Below are 20,110 nucleotides of genomic sequence, written 5' to 3'. Positions count from 1 at the left end.
GCTTTGCTGAGAGAGGGAGAACCATGGTGTATGTATCCAGGAGTGACCCTGAATCTGTTGATCTGTCTCAATAAATAGTTGGGACAACGTGTGTTATCCACAAAAATGGACTTACTTTTCCAAAATCATTGGTTATTCCAATTTGTGAAGCAGTTGCCTGAGAATGTTCATATGAACTCTGAGAATGTGATGAGATGATGATGTTGTTTCAGATGTGTCCCTTATTGTTTGACCTAGTACAATATGACCTTGTTAATCTGGACCATGTTTGAGATGTGTCACTTAGTACAATATGACCTTGTTAATCTGGACCATGTTTGAGATGTGTCACTTAGTACAATATGACCTTGTTAATCTGGACCATGTTTGAGATGTGTCACTTAGTACAATATGACCTTGTTAATCTGGACCATGTTTGAGATGTGTCACTTTGTACAATATGACCTTGTTAATCTGGACCATGTTTGAGATGTGTCACTTAGTACAATATGACCTTGTTAATCTGGACCATGTTTGAGATGTGTCACTTAGTACAATATGACCTTGTTAATCTGGACCATGTTTGAGATGTGTCACTTAGTACAATATGACCTTGTTAATCTGGACCATGTTTGAGATGTGTCACTTAGTACAATATGACCTTGTTAATCTGGACCATGTTTGAGATGTGTCACTTAGTACAATATGAATCTGGACCATTGTTAATCTATGACCTTGACCATGTTTGAGATGTGTCACTTTGTACAATATGACCTTGTTAATCTGGACCATGTTTGAGATGTGTCACTTTGTACAATATGACCTTGTTAATCTGGACCATGTTTGAGATGTGTCACTTTGTACAATATGACCTTGTTACTTAGTACAATATGACCTTGTTAATCTGGACCATGTTTGAGATGTGTCACTTAGTACAATATGACCTTGTTAATCTGGACCATGTTTGAGATGTGTCACTTTGTACAATATGACCTTGTTAATCTGGACCATGTTTGAGATGTGTCACTTAGTACAATATGACCTTGTTAATCTGGACCATGTTTGAGATGTAGTTGTAGTGGAACCTAATCCAGTCAGTTCCACGTTAACTGTACTGTCTGGATTATATAGGTTTTACTGTGTTTTTATACAGAAGAGCAAGGTACACTTTTATCTGATGTAGGGGCGGTGAGGGAGCCTAGTGGTTAAAGCATTAGCTCGTCACGCCAAAAACCCAGGTTCAATTCCCACATGGGTACAATGTGTGAAGCCCATTTCTGGTGTCCCCCGCCATGATATTGCTGGAATATGGCTAAAATCAATGTGAAACTACACTTACACACTCACTCATCTGATGTCCTCTCAAGTTCCATTCGGCCTCTGCCAAACCAAGGTTCCTTCCACTGTACATGTAAGCTCCACAACAGCCTGATGGCCAGGATGTCCATCGATGCAAGGAAGATATTTTATATATTTAGTATGGATCTTGCCTGGGACAAAGTGTGGCTGAGACGTTTCCTATACCTATTTGTGTGTCCAGCTGATAGTTATGGGTATTTTGTTTATGTCATTGTATTTTTTATGTGTTATCTGTGACAGTTTGGTGTATCTGTTATCTTGGTATATCGTGTGTTATTGTTTCTTATAGTGTGTGAGTCAGTATTCTGTGATGGTTGATGAAGTATATTTCTGTGAAAATATATTTGTTTTTTATTGTGATGATGGATCATAAGAATTTATTAATATTAAAAATAGATATATATTATTCTATTATCTTTTGGTTTGATTTGCATTTTGTGTTATAGATGCATTGTCATGACAAAGTGTTATTAGAGTTTCATCCCTTCCTCCTCTCACAACCAGACCTCCCACGCTTCATTATCTAGTCACAAAGTAGCTGTCAAATGAAACAGACCACTCCATGGTTCAGTGGAGAGTATAGGTCTGTGGTTCAATCTCAGACCATTTAATACCAACAGACATTGAAACATGATCAGAAGAGTGGAGGTGTCTTAATGGGATTTTACTGCAGAGTATCCTTGAAGATCCAAGGTACAATTGCTCTTCAGCAACCGACCGCCTCCGTGGTGTAGTGGTTAGAGCGTCCGGCTGGAGAGTGGAAGGTCGCGGGTTCGATCCCCGACCGCATCATACCAAAAGACGTTAAAATATGGTACTTGTTGGTCCCTGCCTGGCTGGCATTAATGGGTAGGAACAAGGACTGATCGACTCATAGTCAGTATAATCTGTGTCTAGAATGGGGTATTCAGCAACACTGTGGTGAGGGTGTTTCATGGGTCAGGCTGACAGACTAGGAGATGCATATCATCATCTGGATTAGAATTGGTCTTCAGCAACCCATGCTTGTGGTGAGGTGTTTCTGATGGGTCAGGCTGACTGACTAGGAAGATGCATCATCATCTGGATTAAATTGCTCTTCAGCAACCAATGCTTGTGGTGATGGGTCAGGCTGACTGACTAGGAAGATGCATATCATCATCTGGATTAGAATTGGTCTTCAGCAACCCATGCTTGTGGTGAGATGTTTCTGAATTTTGGTCAGGCTGACTGACTAACTAGGAAGATGCATATCATCATCTGGATTAGAATTGGTCTTCAGCAACCAATGCTTGTGGTGAGGTGTTTCTGACGGGTCAGGCTGACTGGGATACTACAAGCATGCATATCATCATCTGGATTAGAATTGCTCTTCAGCAACCAATGCTTGTGGTGAGGTGTTTCTGATGGGACAGGCTGACTGACTAACTCAGGAAGATGCATATCATCATCTGGATTAGAATTGCTCTTCAGCAACCAATGCTTGTGGTGAGGTGTTTCTGACGGGTCAGGCTGACTGACTAGCAAGATGCATATCATCATCTGGATTAGAATTGGTCTTCAGCAACCAATGCTTGTGGTGAGGTGTTTCTGATGGGTCAGGCTGACTGACTAGGAAGATGCACATCATCATCTGGATTAGAATTGGTCTTCAGCAACCAATGCTTGTGGTGAGGTGTTTCTGATGGGTCAGGCTGACTGACTAACTAGGAAGATGCATATCATCATCTGGATTAGAATTGCTCTTCAGCAACCAATGCTTGTGGTGAGGTGTTTCTGTGGGTCAGGCTGACTAACCAGGAAGATGCATATCATCATCTCTGGATTAGAATTGCTCTTCAGCAACCAATGCTTGTGGTGAGGTGTTTCTGATGGGTCAGGCTGACTGACTAGGAAGATGCATATCATCATCTGGATTAGAATTGGTCTTCAGCAACCCATGCTTGTGGTGAGGTGTTTCTGACAGGTCAGGCTGACTGACTAACTAGGAAGATGCATATCATCATCTGGATTAGAATTGCTCTTTCTTCAGCAACCAATGCTTGTGGTGAGGTGTTTCTGACGGGTCAGGCTGACTGACTAACTAGGAAGATGCATATCATCATCTGGATTAGAATTGCTCTTCAGCAACCAATGCTTGTGGTGAGGTGTTTCTGATGGGTCAGGCTGACTGACTAGGAAGATGCATATCATCATCTGGATTAGAATTGGTCTTCAGCAACCCATGCTTGTGGTGAGATGTTTCTGACGGGTCAGGCTGACTGACTAACTAGGAAGATGCATATTATCATCTGGATTAGAATTGCTCTTCAGCAACCAATGCTTGTGGTGAGGTGTTTCTGACGGGTCAGGCTGACTGACTAACTAGGAAGATGCACATCGTCATCTGGATTAGAATTGGTCTTCAGCAACCTATGCTTGTGGTGAGGTGTTTCTGACGGGTCAGGCTGACTGACTAGGAAGATGCATATCATCATCTGGATTAGAATTGGTCTTCAGCAACCAATGCTTGTGGTAAGGGGTGACTGACTCGAATGACACATGTCATCATGTCCAAATTGTGTGGATTGATGCTCATGGTGTCAAACTGGCGGTCATATAGCTGAAAACTGCTGATTGTAGGTAAACTGTTACTGCCATGTATTCTCTCGGGGGGAGGTAAAACAAAACTAGAATTACTCTAAACTGGTAGAAGCACACATGCAGGCAGGCACGCACGGACGCACGCACACACACACACACACACATACTCACATACTGAACACTATGTAATTAAAACTCCTGAAGCAATGTTAAACCCATGTCATCTCACCTTACATGAATCAGTGTAAAAAAAACTCTGAACAGTCGGTTTGCAACAAGCATAAAACAAACATAATATCCTGTTTCGTGTTGAAAATTGTGACAAAACTCGAAGAATAATGATAAATATAATGTGGACATGATAATAATATCCCATACCAGTTGAGTGGGTCAAAGGATCTTAGAACCCAGAAAGGTGTCGTGGATAAAACAAGGACAGCCTCCCTACCTTCCACAGTGCAAATAGCCATACATGTACCTTCCCCAAACCCACGTTTCCCCCTCGAAAGTAAATATGGAAACGTGATCCTTTGTCAATAAACGTCCCAACAGGTATGACCCTGATGGCTAGGTCAGAGTAACCCGATTGTTCCTTCTTCACAAGCAAGCAAATCATTGGAATTCCAGTCTTGTTGCCACACCGTAGTTTGGCTGAAACACTATGTTTCCCCAGACAGAGCTAAATGGAAAGAGATTCGACACCGCTGAGCCCCGTTTTCGTTGGGCATTCATTCACTCTAACAACAGAGCGATTTTCAGACATCTGAGATCTGTTTCATTAATTTTTAACACAAACATTCAATGTGACTAGAGCCCCTTTACATGGTCTACGATGTGTCTAATTACTATGAACAGTTCTGTGGCTAGCAAGTAATTTATTTAGCGATAGGATATGACCAGACACGGTGACTGTACATGGTCGCACGGTCTTCTGTGTGTTTGAAGGTGGGTGAATGAATATTGATTAATCAGCACATTGGCGGGGTCCTGTAAGGAAAGGCCACAATGTGTTCAGTTTGTGTTAAGACGAGCTTGTGTTACGCGTGGTTTACCTCCTGTCCAAATCCTATCGGTGGACATGAATGATTTGGGTTCCATTCTGCTTGACAGGAGGCGACAGACGGCCATGTCTTAGTCTTTTGCAAAGTTAATTGTTCGAATTAAGATGAACACACCTACTCACACGATGCGAAATCGTATTCGTTATATAATACTTCGACGATTTATATAAAAAGATAAAATATAAATATTAATGTTTTCTATTTTTAGGTCTCCTTTTATGGAAGTGACAGTTAGCACGACAGACAATACACTTTCTCTCAACCTTATACATATATAACCATTAAATATAAATTTATTCAACAATCGGGGCATTTTGAATTCTAGGATATTTTAGGGCCTCTTGGTCTTAATAAAATGGAAGCAGAGGTTTTGATGCTTTATTTTAAGGTATAATTTTAGCATTGAAATTACAAGTGTTAACGCACTGATCAAAGAAGAGATAAACTTCTGATTGAAGGTTCGAATCCCACATTCTCACTTGTGACGAACCTTGGAGTACATGCGTGTTTCAACAAGGTGGAAAATATTTACGACATAAACAGCTTATACCTTGTCAAAACCAACTGTTATATCGTTGAAATGCATTTAAAAGATAACTTTTTTTCAGGATTATAACTCTCACCAAGAACGGTTACCCGTCCTCAACTCACTTCTCACGCACACAACAGACAAGCCGTACGACCACTGCAATATCATATATTTTTATAGATATTTATCACACGCCAGTCCTACCTGCCAGTGTGTAAAACTATGTCACTCGCCCTGTGATACGAGATCTGACCTGTATGTACACCGAGTTGGGGCGTTAAATATAGCTAGCGGACTCGTCATTGACTGTCCTTGCAACGTCCTCTACGGAAGGCCAATGTGCACTCCATCAACCCTAAGTAGGACGTGGAACTCTGTCAAGTGATTTTGACATGTGACACCATTCGGTCACACGTTGTAATTTATGCAGGCTAGACAACTTTACGTGTTTCATTCTATTCTTGACGGACAAAACCCTGGAAAACCTGACATCTGGGACAAACACTGGTTGTATGGTTTTGTATGTAACAGGGATTCAGAAATAAGATATTAATTTTTTTTTAAAAACAACCAAACAACCCCTTGGCCTTTCTAACATGTTAGGACAGGTTGTCACCATATTATTTATATTTAGTACCGTGTAATAATTTTGAAGAGATTGATTATATCTCGAGATGACGCAATAATAACTACACTGGCCCCTGGTGTACGGGATTTTAGGCGGTCAATGGGCTTGTTGACCACGAGAAAGCGCGCGATCTCTCGTAAACTGATCACCCTGAGAGCTCGTACTTTCTACATATTATACATGTATACCGAATTTATCTCAACAAGATCATATGAACAAGATCAGTGACTGACGTCACAATCAAGCGATATTTCTCATGTCTAGATCTGGTATCGAAGCTGGCTAGCTAGCTGTGCCCTTTACTCAAACAACAGTGGTTATGGCTGTTCACAAACAAATGGTTTTAAGAATGATTGTGTTAATAATCTGATATCAAAATACGTGCAGCAAGATTAATTCTGTCCCTTACTATGTGAAGTAAATAGCCATATCGTGACGAGGGAAACAAATAATCTCTACACGTTGTTTTCTTGTGGGGATCTGAACCAGTTCTTGATTGAACACTTGAACCATTAGCCTAAACCCTTTAATATCATGGGGATCGGGCGGTCTGAGGTGCTGCGACGTGGGACGTTGATCATGCTTTCAACCAAAGGTGTGTCTGTTACAGACTATTTTACACTGTTGCTGACTGCGGCGTATAGCAATATTCTTTGGACGTACCTTACATTGAGTGAGTGAGGCTTTTACGACGCTTTTTAAAATACAGAAATACCACGGCGGACTACACCAGGAATGGGCTTCACGCAGTGTATCCATGAGGGGAATTAAACCAGAACTGTCGGCGTAGCCAGGTAACGATTTGACTACTAGGCTCCCCGCCACCCAATCTTACCTTATAAAGTTAACAAGGCGTCATATACACTTTAAGTCCCCAGTTAAATCCCGACACGCTCCATATCTATCGGTATCTATTGTTTAGTCAGCATGTCATTCTTTGTCAAACTTACTCATATATTTTCTTTCGTCTCTTGTTTGATGTGATTTACTGTTTACGACCCACTTTCTGAAAAGGTCATGTTTTCTGGCCTACAAAACCGATGTCATTGTCAATCTCACAAAGATCTCTGCCACCAAAGCTGGTTAGGGCAGCAGTTTTATTTTATGTGTTTTATTTATAGCCACCGTTATCTAAAATTAGGTCGGTCGTACAAGACAAATCTTGTGGATAACAACTTCTTGATTTATTTTTTTCACAACGTTTCTGTGCTAGTTCTTGCCCCTTCTTCAGGTGGAAGGTGCAAGAACTAGCCCACCCGAAGAAGGAGCAAGAACTAGCCCAGAAACGTTGTGAAAAATAAATCAAGAAGTTGTTATCCATAAGATTTGTCTTGTATATCTACACCAACTTCTAAATGCCTTTGACCCGTGAAGGTCCGGGTTAGAATGAACCTTCAGTAACCCATGCTTGTCATAAGAGGCGACTAACGGGATCGGGTGGTCAGGCTCGCTGACTTGGTTGACACATGTCATCGGTTCCCAATTGCGCAGATCGATGATCATGCTGCTGATCACTGGAGTGTCTGGTCCAGACTCGATTATTTACAGACCGCCGCCATATAGCTTGAATATTGCTGAGTGCGGTGTAAAACTAAACTCACTCACTCACTCTAAATTCCTAATTTTAGGTCGGTCGGTTTAACTAAAAAAAATAATAATTTTTAAAAATGATACGAAGACAAACACACCTGCAACTTTGATACAGCTATATTTTTCTTGTTTATGAGTGGGTATGGGAAGTCTGCATCTGGAAACGAAAAAAAGAAATTGTCCTAAAAAGTATTTGTTCTATTTTCTTTGTTATTCGGAAAATAAAAATTATATACAGCGAAATTTGCAGATTTTGAGCTGAGAACATCAAACTAGATCGAATCAGATGTTACTCTCACAAAGTTAGACAACTCGATCATTAGAATATTTCTTTACTGTTTAGAAATATGACCATGTTTTAAAAAATGAAATGTAAAGAAAGAAAATGTTGATACCCAGCGCTCAGCCTTCTTGTGAAGTTTCACCTGTCCACTACCTAGAGCTTTCCTCCCACCCCTGAAACAGTACGTAAGCAATTGAAGCAGCTGCCGATAGGTTTTACGAAAGCCTTATGCTTTTTTTCGGCGGAATTTCTTGTTGCTTCGATTATTTTGTCGGTGCTTGGGAGTATTTTCTCGTTATATCAATTATTTTATAGATATTTCAATAATTTTCTCACAATTCTTTAAAACCTTGAAATTTCGTGAAGTAGCAAATGTCATTGACGACTATGACCTTAGAGTGTTTGGATTCCATTGTTGCCGCAGTATACAAATCTAGCGAAAAAATAATTTCATCAGAGTGTTGCGTGCATCGACAGTATGTATTCTATAGAATAGTCATTTTCATCTTCCTGCGGACAAGATATGAATGGTATCTTAATCGCTTCATTGTATTATGAAACAAGCGGACTGTCGGTCAAGAACCAGGGTGTTGCGTGGATGCAGTGACGGTATGTACAATGTAGGGTAGTCATTTTCATTTTCATCTTCCTGCGGACAAGATATGAATGGTATCTTAATCGCTTCATAGTATTATGAAACAAGCGGACTGTCGGTCAAGAGCCAGGGTGTTGTGTGGATGCAGTGACAGTATGTACAATGTAGGGTAGTCATTTTCATTTTCATCAACCTGCGGACAAGATATGAATGGTATCTTAATCGCTTCATAGTATTATGAAACAAGCGGACTGTCGGTCAAGAGCCAGGGTGTTGTGTGGATGCAGTATATACAGTGTAGAGTAGTCATTTTCATCTTCCTGCGGACAAGATATGAATGGTATCTTATGGTATATTATGAAACTATCTGTCGGTCAAGAGCCATTTATTGATTGTATCCATGTTTGATAGTGACGGAAATGAAGCTCACAGAAATCGGTTTTTTTCTATGGCGATGTATTTGATGCAGGTGTCGCCACTGTGTACCGGACCTTTGTGTGACAACTGCCCGCCTAGTAACCTTTTGATGGATCATTTGTGCTTTTGGTCAAATCCATTTTTTAAATGTATTTTTTTTCTTTCCCCTGCACTTTACATTGACTGATGACCCAAGGATATGTTCATGTACCAAGGCTTCCAAGTAATTGTTCTGTCCCATTTTCATCAATATAATTATATCAGAATGAATAAGAATGAAGAGAACATTTGGCCCGAAGGGGAGTTCTGATTTGATGTTCAATTGTTTCCTCAAAAAAGGAAATATATATATTTAATATCAGATGCAAACAAAGTCTTCTACGAATGACGTCGGAGGTAATTGCGTGTGTCATTGACATGGTGTTATATGGTCTGCAAATATACTTCTCAAAGTCGGTTAAGGAATACCAGCTTCTTAATGACCGAATAACTGTTAATATGAAGGAATCGGATGGTCCTCAACTTTGTTTGAGTAATATACTTAGCTTACTTTCATCAAAATAATCGAGATAAGAATTTTTGTCGTAAAATATAACTTTATTTGCATTTTCGTAAAACACATTATTGTCACACATATCACAGACCCCTGGAATTGGGGTGAAAGCTCTCGAAAAAAAGTCTGTAAAAGCATCAGAAATGTTATCTTTTCCGAATCTCCTGACTACTGAGATCCCGGAAGTCCGAGTAGTCGTTCAGATACTTCAATATACCGTATGCACAGACACGATGCAAAGCAATGAAACGTCAACTCGTCAAAGTTCGTCATAATTTGTTATTTAGTTAGGTTTTCCGCAGACACAAGTATCAATGAATGTTTGGTGGTTGTAGCTGCAAAGATATAGCTTGGATGAAGATGTTTCGATCTTCCCTGGTGTCGTCTGCCTCACAAGCTTCACTGTCGTCTGCTACCTAACTGACTTTTACCAAATCCTCCACCATTTACCCAGTTTCTTTTCTTGTGAAATGCAGGCCTCAACGCCTTTCCTCATCTCCTGAACAGCTTCGAACTCCGTCAGACCAAGACGACGTTTGTTGGAGATGTCGTAGACGCCGCCCACGCTCTCGGTGTGTTCGCCGTGGATGCCTGGAAATATGGAATTATCATCCATGTTTAAATTTTGACTGCTTCCTGAAACTTGCATCACGTTTCTTTGATACACTGTTTTCTGAAATGAGTTCTCAATTGCTAACTCTCAATCATAGTCCTAGGCCAGATGCCAGAAAAGTGCCTATCTTTTAGGATCTCTCAGCAGAAGTAACAGTGTTACCGTCCAAAACTTCTTGTCAATATGGAACTAACCACAGAATGTATCAGGTTACAAAAAACAAACAAAGTTTGCCTCAGTGCTTGACCCACACTGTCCAAATGTCCATAGACCAACTGCATGAATATTAACCCCCTGGTCTAATGGAGGGTGACAAAGGCTGATGTTTTACACGGTCAAGATATTCAGTATGGGTGATAAGGACGGATGTACCATATTGCCTGATTTTGATACTACCTCTACATTTGGCCTCGGAGTAATCAGTAATCTGACGGAGTTGTTGATTCATCTGTCCGGAGTAATAACTGCAGTGCAAAGAGTCTTACCTCTAGCTTGAACGTTGTAGCGATCACAGAAGGCCTTGAACTCTGGCGAGGCGGCAAGTTTGGGTATCTTGATGTGGACGGACGCACGGAGGGTGGTGCCCAGGTTGGAGGGACAGAAGGTCAGGTAGCCAAGACCCTTACGCTTGGCGAATGACAGACCACTAGACTCCATTGCACGGATAGCCTGTGAGAGATAGACGCCATTTAAAGGTTATCTCAAATCAAAATGCTCTTAAAGCCTGTCTTACAGTCAAGAAGCTGTAATACTATTATTTTCCCCTTCGCCCAGCCGTTTAAGTAATGCAAAACCATTGTCGTCTACAAGCTGGATGATCTAGTGGGTGCCCGATAGGATGAGCTGCTAATTTGGCCGTTAACCTCCTAAAGCAGGTGATAACAATATAATTGTAACAGTAGTAGTAGTAGTAGCAGTAGTAGTAGTAGTAGTAGCAGTAGTAGTAGCAGTAGTAGTAGTAGTAGTAACAGTAGGAGTAGTAGTAGTAGTAGCAGTAGTAGGAGGAGGAGTAGTAGTATATAGTAGTATGTAGTAGTACTAGTAGTAGCAGTAGAAGTAGTAGTAGTAGTAGCAGTAGTAGCAGTAGTAGTAGTAGTAGTAGTAGTAGTAGCAGTAGTAGTAGTAGTAGTAGTAGTAGTCCAGATTCCTTCTCCATGCAGAAGATCCTCTAGTTTAGAAATATTTAGTTAAGTATCATATCTGATTTTCAGCTAAAACAATTCATCTATTTGTAGCAAGAGATCTGTTTGTATTAAGAATCCAGGACCTAAAATTCCGAAGCTCTCCTAGTGTTAAGATGGTCGCAAGTGCCATACATAAATATTAACCTACAACTATCTTAGCTCTAGGAGAGCTTCGAAAATCTTGGCCCAGATGTTTAGCATGTCTTCGTGCTACATTCAAGATTACTGATGTAATCTACGAATATAAACTAATGTTGGACAGCGAGATTGTATGTGATGTCTGACCTTGACCAGTCTGCTGTAAACCTCCCCGAGGTTGCCTCCCTTCTGCATGGAGATAAACCTCAGATGGTCCTCCTCATTCACCCACACAAGGAAGGTCTTGGCATGGTTGAAGTAGATGCCTCTGCCGGATGGCCAGTCCTTGTATCCGCCGGCGTCACGGAGAAACCTGAAACACAGAAACGATGAGTCAGCATTGTGCTTTGGTTCAGTTATATCATGACGTTCCAGCTGACGCTTAACACTAATTCACTTCAAGTAGTGAGTGAGTTTAGTTTTACGCCGCTTTTAGCAATATTCCAGCAATATCACAGCGGGGACACCAGAAATGGGTTTCACACATTGTACCCATATGGGGAATGGAACCCGGGTCTTCGGCGTGACGAGCGAACGCTTTAACCACTAGGCTACCACGAACACATAGCATAGTCCAGGCCCATCAATGGCTATAATTTGGACCGAGGGATGAATTACATAGCTTGGTTGTTCTTAGTCCAGAAGGAGCGACACATTGCCAAGAGACATGTAAGCGAACAGGAAGATGGCTGATATTTTGGGTAGGAACAAAAAGTACCAGAAAACTTATATCGAGTGTACTAGTGTTTGTGGTTGTGAATACCAAATAGATGCACTCACCTATCGCTGTCGTTGAAGAGGAAGTGATCGTCCATTAGCTGTTTCTGAGTGTCCCTGGTCATGCCAGTGAGGGGGTAGTACTTGCCGGCCAGTTCGCCCTTCAGCTTATCCAGTGCAGACACAGTCGCTGCTTCCATTGCCAGACGTTGCTTAAATAAAGAAAGCAGTTGTCAGTGGATTTTCCAGCAACGGTGGCCAGTGCAAATACAAAATACATCAATCGTTCTCTAGTCTTGCTCCAATATTTCAAACATTGCAATGGACGGGACATATTTCAAACTTCAGACGATATTTTGGTGATTATTGAAGCAGACGACATTTCATGAAACTTGAAACAGACGACATTTATAATGTTAAATCTTGCAGCAGACACTTATCTAGATTTCGCAGCAGACGATATTCAGCTGAGTTTTTAGAGAATATCTATTTTTTGTAAGGGGAGGGGATCTTCCTGAGAAACACCTGTAATTTCCAAGCTATCTCTAACAAGCTCTTTAGTTACTAAGCACCACAAAACAGTCTATGCATTTTCATTATTAACAAATATTTTGACATTTGAGATTTTTCCACAAAACAGACGTTTAAATGTTTTACCGCTGGCAACACACAATTCATTTCAGGCAAATCTCCAAATAACTCATTTAAAATCTCTTCCTGACCCATACGATCTTTATAGAAATGGAAAGAACGCCCCCTCCCTTAGCTTAATCTTCCAGTGAGTTTAGTTAAATATCTCAATCTCGAACATCTGAATGTTATCTAGCGTGTTACCTCTTTTGTGATGACGGGAGGGAACCCATAGTTGTCATGACTTCTGCCCACGCGGACCCTGGTTGATATGATGAAGTCACCAGAAGGGTCCAGATCAGAGAATCCGAGTTTATCTATGTTCCCGAAGTCAGGTTCAGGGTGATTAAGCTTGTCGACCTTGTGGTAGTCCTTGATGACAGCGTCCAGAACGTCGGCGAAGACGGTGTAGGCCTGGGGGTCGGAGGCGTAGATGCCGACACCGCTGTCGAGGTTCTCACATCCTAAAGGACAGACATGCATATGTTTCAGGTCAAGGTCACAGCCAGGACAAGGAGGACAAGACTAGTTGCTAAATATTGTTGTAAAATTTATTGGACATGTTGAACGAGTAAACCTCTACTTGCTTTCCTTGGTCGCTTAATATGTTCAAAGCGTATGTGGAAAAAAAATGTGCAGATATAGTATGGAAAAGGTTCCGCATATTACATCGCCCTTTGAGTGAGTGAGTGAGTATGGTTTTACGCCGCTTTTAGAAATATTCCAACAATATCATAGCGGGGACAGCAGAAATGGGCTTCATACATTGTACCCATGTGTGGAAGCGAACCCGGGTCATGAGCGTGACAAGCGGACGCTTTAACCACTAGGCTACCCCAAAGCTCCTCGCCGTTTGAGTATATTCTTCTTTCATCGATAAAGACTGACTGACTGAGTATGGTTTTACGCCGCTTTTAGCAATATTCCAGCAATGGGCTTCACACAATGTACCCATGTGGGGATTCGAACCCGGGTCTTCGGCGTGACGAGCCAACGCTTTAACCTCTAGGCTACCCCACCGCCCTCATCGATAAAGAAGACAAGATACCCCTGTCGCACACAGTTGTAGGTTATTGAAGCGTGCAGTATTCGGTACACTTCAGATTGGATACGTACTGCGTGCAAATCATTTACACACATGGAGGATTGAGATAATCATTATAACCTAAAAAGTATAATACTAGTATAGATATAATTACCATCGTGTCGGTGAATGCGCTTGTGTGTGTTTGGGTTTGGTTGTTTCTCTCTTCATCTGAACGTCTATTTGTCCGTGTTCAGTTTTTAGCTTTCATCAAGCATACGGTAAATATATTGTACAGTGTGGATGTTTTTGATGGTGCTGGGATGGTAGGTATTTATATGTTATGAATGGCGGCGTTTAACAGATCTATAGACATGCCTATATTCTAGAAGCGACAAAACCTTTCCACATTCATACGAACTACTAGATTTCATCAATAAGATCAACACGCTTCAGGGTATTGTGTACGGAAGTTACTTTAGTGTAAATTTAGTATTATTAGCATATGTCCATATGTGTAGATATTTTGACTATGCAGTCTGAAGACCCAGGTTCGATTTATTGAAAAACATATTTCATGACGCAAACATATGTTTACGAGATATTGCTTTTCAGTGTACAGTTAAAAACACCACTATTTTGTTTGCATAATTTGACGCTATGTGGCGCCTAGCCGTGCATTTTAATTGTCCGTCGTCTATCATTGTTGTACGGTTTTGTAAAGCTTCTGTTATTGTTGTTGTTGTTGTTGATGATGATGATGATGATGATGATGATGATGTTGTTGTTGTTGTTGTTGTTGATGTTGTTGTTGGTGGTGGTGGAGGTGATGATGATGATGATGTACAGAAATGAGGTTTAAATTAACAAATTTCTGTATGTCTGTCCGTGGAACGGGCGGTGGGGTAGTCGAGTGGTTAAAGCGTTCGCTCGTCACGCCAAAGACCCGGGTTCGATTCTGCATATGGGTACTATGTGTGAAACCCACTTCTGGTGTCCTCCGCCTTGATATTCCTGGAATACTGCTAAAAGCGGAGTAAAACTAAACTCACTCACTCATCATCTAGTTGTGGCATGCAATCAAGGTCTACACGACATATTTCTGGTGTGTTTGTTTATAATAGATACAACACATTCATTGATACCACTTTGACCAGTAGTAAGACGTTTTGTGTGTTGTTTAACGCCGTACTAAGCCCCAATCCAGTGACTGACATCATGAGCATCTATCTACTCAGTTGAAATACGGGGACGTGAATCAACAAAGTCAGTGACCCCCACCCCAACCCCCCTATCATTATATTCGCCTCTTCGCAGTAAGTAGTTTGTAGATTTGTCATTCATATGCTTATCCTTTATATGTCTACTTAGAGAAATATCTGAATTGCTATAGTCCAAAACTTTGTGTAGTTATGCCAGTATTTTTATTTTCATCTAAGAATGATATATTTTTCGATGTATCGTTGTTTGGGATTTGTATTGGGGGTAGGAACTGTCTATATACATGTATATACAGCTAAAAATAAGTGTATGATGCAGGTGATAAGCAGATCTGGACTTGCATGTCAGGTGTATTTTCAAGCTTTGCTGTTTTTGTTTCATAACACTGGGAGAAACAGTGCATAGTGTGCATCGACTGCGTAGTGAACTTCAGGCTTTGGTTATAACTGAGTAATCAATAAACAGAATTCACACGCAGAGCCTTGCTGATCTTAATCAGCGAAGCCCGCACATCTTCTACGTCAGGAGTACACATTTTGAAGACATTTTGCTATATGTTAAGGTATTTTATCATGTAACTTTCTTTACTTTAAGTAGTTTGATGATGTTACTGATTTACTGGCCAGGTAATCTTTAGTGGGTGACAAAACCTTCCTCTACAGGTCATACTTGCGGATGTATTGGCAGGGCTCGATTTAGTGCTTTGTTACTTGCACTGATGCTAGCCAATATTACAAAGTGCAACGTAGTTATTATTCTAACTTGCACCAGGTGCAGGTCATTTTTTGAGTGGGTAAACTTCTGAATAAAACATCTAAATAACTCAATAGCATATTTCTTTCATTACATTTCTTTCATTTCTCCATAAAATCAGTGCAACTGGAATTTGGCTGGTGCAACTAGGTTTTTATCTTAGGTTGCACCTGGTGCAAGTAGGTTAACATCTCTTAAATCGAGCCCTGATTGGTTATGACTCGGTAATCAATGAACAGAATTCACATCCGAATTCATGTTACACAAATGTGCAATAAATAAAATTTGGTCGTTGATGTTCATTAGTTTTCATAATAAAAAGAAACACGTGATCGCTATTTTCCCTCAAACCTTGTCTCATTTTGCCTCGATACAAATGTTCAACACTATCCTTGAGCTACGAGTGTTATTAACTTCCTGCTCCATGTTCGTTTTCTCTCTGACTCAGCATTACTTTTATAACTACCCGTACACCAACCTGCTGCACACACACACCTCTCTGTACGCTTGTATATTTACCTACCTACATATTTATCCGTCTGACCATTTATCTATTTATCTGTATATCGATCTACATAAGTCAGCCTGTCAAGCTCTTGACCTGTCAATATTCTGACCAATTTACTTTTCTGCTAGGCTTTTAAGTTTACTTTACCTATCATACAGTTAACCTACCGTGTTATCAATCTGCTTATCTATAACGCACGGTATCTAGACTTCGGAATATCAAATCAGCCATGTCAGCGGAATATACCACGTCCTTGTTCGACCTCAAGATTAGAGCCCTGGATACGCCTAGTCTGCCTTTCATCCACCAATGGGTAACGTGAGCCATATTGTCAATACCCGCATTGTACCCTTTGTGAGCTAATATGAATCAGAACCACAAATCATTTCCTGTGTTGATTGAGTACTGGTGATAATGCTTTGTAGAAATATGATTTAAAGGGATTAAGTATATAAATGAATATTCTATTTTAGTACAGACCGATTTACAATAATGTAATTAACATGCAGTGAAAATCTGTGGTCTGCTTACCACATTATGTTGTTACTTAGCGTTCGTATCAGGTGGGGTAGTGGGGTAGCCTAGTGGTTAAAGCGTTGGCTCGTCACGCCGAAGACCCGGGTTCGAATCCCAACATGGGTGCAATGAGTGAAGCCCATTTCTGGTGTCCCCCACCGTGATATTGCTGGAATATTGCTAAAAGCGGCGTAAAACCAAACTCAGTCAGTCAGTCGTACCAGGTCTGTTAAGTGATCGGTGGAATGTGATATTGACTGATTGAGAACTCTCGTGTACAGACGTATCTCTAGTCCCCCACCCCCACAACTAGTCCCCAACCCCCAGCACACCAACCTAGCTTCACGTCAGTCCACCCCCTCCCCGGGAAGTCTGTCTACTTCTCCCCTTGCAGGCACCCCGTGTCTACTACCCGTGGAGAATTGGTCTTCAGGAACCCATGCTTGTCGTAAGAGACGACTAACGGGATCGGGTGGTCAGACTTGCTGACTTGGTTGACACCTGTCATCGGTTCCCAACTGCGTATATCGATGTTCATACTGCTGATCACTGGATTGTCTGGTCCAGACTCGATTATTTACAAACCAGCCATATAGCTAGAATGCTCGTGAGTGCGGCGTTAAACAACAAACCAACCAACCCGTCTCTCCTATTATGATGATACAATCAACCTTACTTTATTTCCTCATGTGAACATTATGTATTTTCTTCTGATCTTCATAATTATCACACCGATAGCAAAATTCAAGATAACCACTTGATACAATACATTTATCATTTCAATAACATAGAAATGAGTGTTATTCATGGTAAAACGACCTTAAGCTCAACCCACTCGCTGATGTGCCCTGTTTCATCAGCTAAAACGTGTTTACCATTTACCCATATTTTTATTTACCCATGGTTAAATATTGTCTGACGTTACGACTGCTGCGAAAATAATACCCGTCTGATAGTTATCAAGCTATGGCTGCTAGATTTGATATTGGAATATGTTGATGCAATCATCCGCTGTAACAATGTGAACCACATCAATACCTACTAATAAGCAGGATAACAAAATTCTGCTGATTCAGCACTTTCGCCTTCCGTTAAACTAAAGCATGTATAAAAAGTATAGTAAGAACTAGTAAGCCAGTAAGAACTATGCCATTATTCCTTCGTCATCATTCAAAAATATTGTTACTCGGATGGTTCTGTTTCAACATGGCACAGGTTGTCATATGACTGCAGTCATATTCCGCGTAATCTGAATGTGACGTTGATTGCAGAAATTCAGTGAAACTTGCACGTAAATGATATGGCGTAGCGAGTCATCATTTGCAACCAATTGCCATTTAATTACACTGTTAATGTGTGAAGCTAAGTGAATACATATATATAAATATACATTGCCGAGCACTAAATTATTAAATCCTTACATAATTATTTTTTTGCAGTGCATATGTTGCATTCAAATAGATACATGAAAAAACGAGAGCTTTCTCTTATGTGGCGAGGGCCATGTTGTTTTGAAATATTTCCTGCATGTATACAGTGATTAATGGTGTGCGGCTGTTTTAACAACACATGTGGGGTGAAACTATTTTTACTCTTTCATTTGCCCCTCATAATCCATCTTCCGAAACAAACACGAGGATCACTTTCAACAGCTTCGTGTATCAACAATCTGCCACTTGCACAGGTCAAATGGGGGAAGGTCAAGGTGAAACCTCCACAACATGGAAATGTTACAATCAGTTCAGCTATTATATAATTTTAAACAACTAGTTATTTACACACAAAATAATTACATAAAAAATGAATGGAAATATGTTTATGAGGGATCACATGTCTATTTTGTTTCAATGTAAGTCCGACATAAAATGGCGTCTGGTCGTCGTCATGGTATGTCCCTTATTTAACAAACTATAACATAGACATTTTAATCATTATTAATACTATCTTAAAACCCACACATTCACTGAAATGGTACATATTGAACTAAACGTTGTAATATTTTCTTCTGCAACACTCAGCCCCATTCGTCAAGGACATGCAAAGTCACCGCAATCAATAATGAAGCTGATTCTGAGTGGACTTCGTTCGGAATGTATGAAAACGTGCAAGAAACCCAGACCCACTTACCAGAACGTATACAGTCTGCCAAAGTTCCTCCAAAATCAGTTTTCTTGCCCTTCAGACTTTTATACCTTTCTTCAGTTAAATGTGTTTTCAGCAGTGATTTACACCCGGCAGCATTCTTGAGCTTACTCCAGAGTTCTTCCACGGACATGATGGCGGTTTTTTAAGAAAAAGTAATGAAATAGAAATAATAAAATGCACTTGAGACTAATTGGTGGAATGTACTAACAGGACTAGCTATATATGTGCGTTCACGACAACCATGGAACCCACCTATGTCCTGGATAAAGTTTGCTGATAACATTTCAGCCAATCAGGTACGCCGTTACATGACTCTTTGGTAAACAGACGGTCGCCATAGTCAGTTGGGGTCATGTTTGAACAAGGATCGCTCAATGTTGAGCGGATTACTAGGGCAGGGATAAGAATATCTCTGGTGGAAACACTAGGTATTTTAGCTAATACGGACTTTATTATGTCATAATCATCCATGTTGAGAATGCTGGTTTAAAAAGAGAATTATAGAACTGTGAGTATCTAACCGATCAGTTGAAGGTCATGATATTTTGGCTTATCTTAATTACGGTATATTACTATGTTTACTGGAGAGTATCGGGCAATTGTAGACACGTGTTGCTACCCTATTTGTTTTGTTGTTGTTTAATGCTGTTTGATGCAAGTAATAGTGATTAGTGTTTAACAATGCGAGACAAATTTTATATATATTTATTGTATGCAGTGTAAGTGTCCATCAATGACTTTGTCATTAACCCTTTAGCTTTCAGTACTAGGTTCAAAGTCATCGCCTGGATTCAGAATATTGTGTAAGAAATGATCGGGGATTACCTGGGCAAACGTTGAACTCACACCTGTTGACACTTCTCATATTTGTTGTGGACAGGCAATCTTGGTGCTTTGACTATTTTTCATGATTTCAAATGAGACAGATTGTTGGTATTCTGCTTTCAGTGATACATACATAAAGGAAAATGAAAGATTAACCAGTCTCGACTATAGGACGAAACAGATTCTATTGTGTACTGAAAATTGGTGAATACAAATAATAATAATAATATTTCACAAATAATGGTAAACCAATCATGTTCTACCAGTAGCAGCAGTTCAC

The 20,110-nt window shown here is 40.4% G+C and overlaps 1 protein-coding gene and 1 long non-coding RNA gene across 3 annotated transcripts; both read right to left on the bottom strand.

Moving 5' to 3' along the window:
- Positions 1-519: 519 nt before the first annotated feature.
- Positions 520-1,094, bottom strand: LOC124290078. The gene is made up of 3 exons (XR_006901824.1): positions 1,022-1,094; positions 875-923; positions 520-640 (listed from the first exon to the last, which is right to left on the bottom strand). It is a non-coding gene; the product is annotated as an uncharacterized LOC124290078 (long non-coding RNA).
- Positions 1,095-7,834: 6,740 nt separating this feature from the next.
- LOC124290085 (arginine kinase-like) lies at positions 7,835-19,279 on the bottom strand. Of its 2 annotated transcripts, XM_046726774.1 has the most exons (8): positions 18,988-19,279; positions 13,043-13,302; positions 12,272-12,420; positions 11,639-11,804; positions 10,655-10,838; positions 10,007-10,147; positions 8,104-8,164; positions 7,835-7,865 (listed from the first exon to the last, which is right to left on the bottom strand). In XM_046726774.1, the coding sequence occupies exons 1-7, from the start codon at positions 19,133-19,135 to the stop codon at positions 8,145-8,147; spliced, it is 1,068 nt and encodes a 355-aa protein (XP_046582730.1). In that variant the 5' UTR covers positions 19,136-19,279; the 3' UTR covers positions 7,835-7,865; positions 8,104-8,144. The 2 variants fall into 2 exon arrangements, with proteins under 2 accessions (XP_046582730.1, XP_046582729.1); XM_046726773.1 differs by lacking the exons at positions 7,835-7,865; positions 8,104-8,164 and having other exon boundaries at positions 9,580-10,147.
- Positions 19,280-20,110: the final 831 nt, after the last annotated feature.

Source organism: Haliotis rubra, unplaced genomic scaffold, assembly GCF_003918875.1.
Source record: "Haliotis rubra isolate DU_JTF1 unplaced genomic scaffold, ASM391887v1 Scf456, whole genome shotgun sequence".
NCBI classification, from domain to species: domain Eukaryota; kingdom Metazoa; phylum Mollusca; class Gastropoda; order Lepetellida; family Haliotidae; genus Haliotis; species Haliotis rubra.
This window is presented reverse-complemented; position numbering and strand designations above follow the sequence as displayed.

Bases quoted from the DNA above. Each gene is read 5' to 3' on its own strand.
- LOC124290085 (XM_046726773.1), bottom strand. From the start codon at position 19,135: ATGTCCGTGGAAGAACTCTGGAGTAAGCTCAAGAATGCTGCCGGGTGT. The intron at 13,303-18,987 runs GTAAGTGGGTCT...TCTGTCCTTTAG, and splicing joins GGCAGACTGTATACGTTCTG to GATGTGAGAACCTCGACAGC. The intron at 11,805-12,271 runs GTGAGTGCATCT...TCTGTGTTTCAG, and splicing joins CTCTTCAACGACAGCGATAG to GTTTCTCCGTGACGCCGGCG.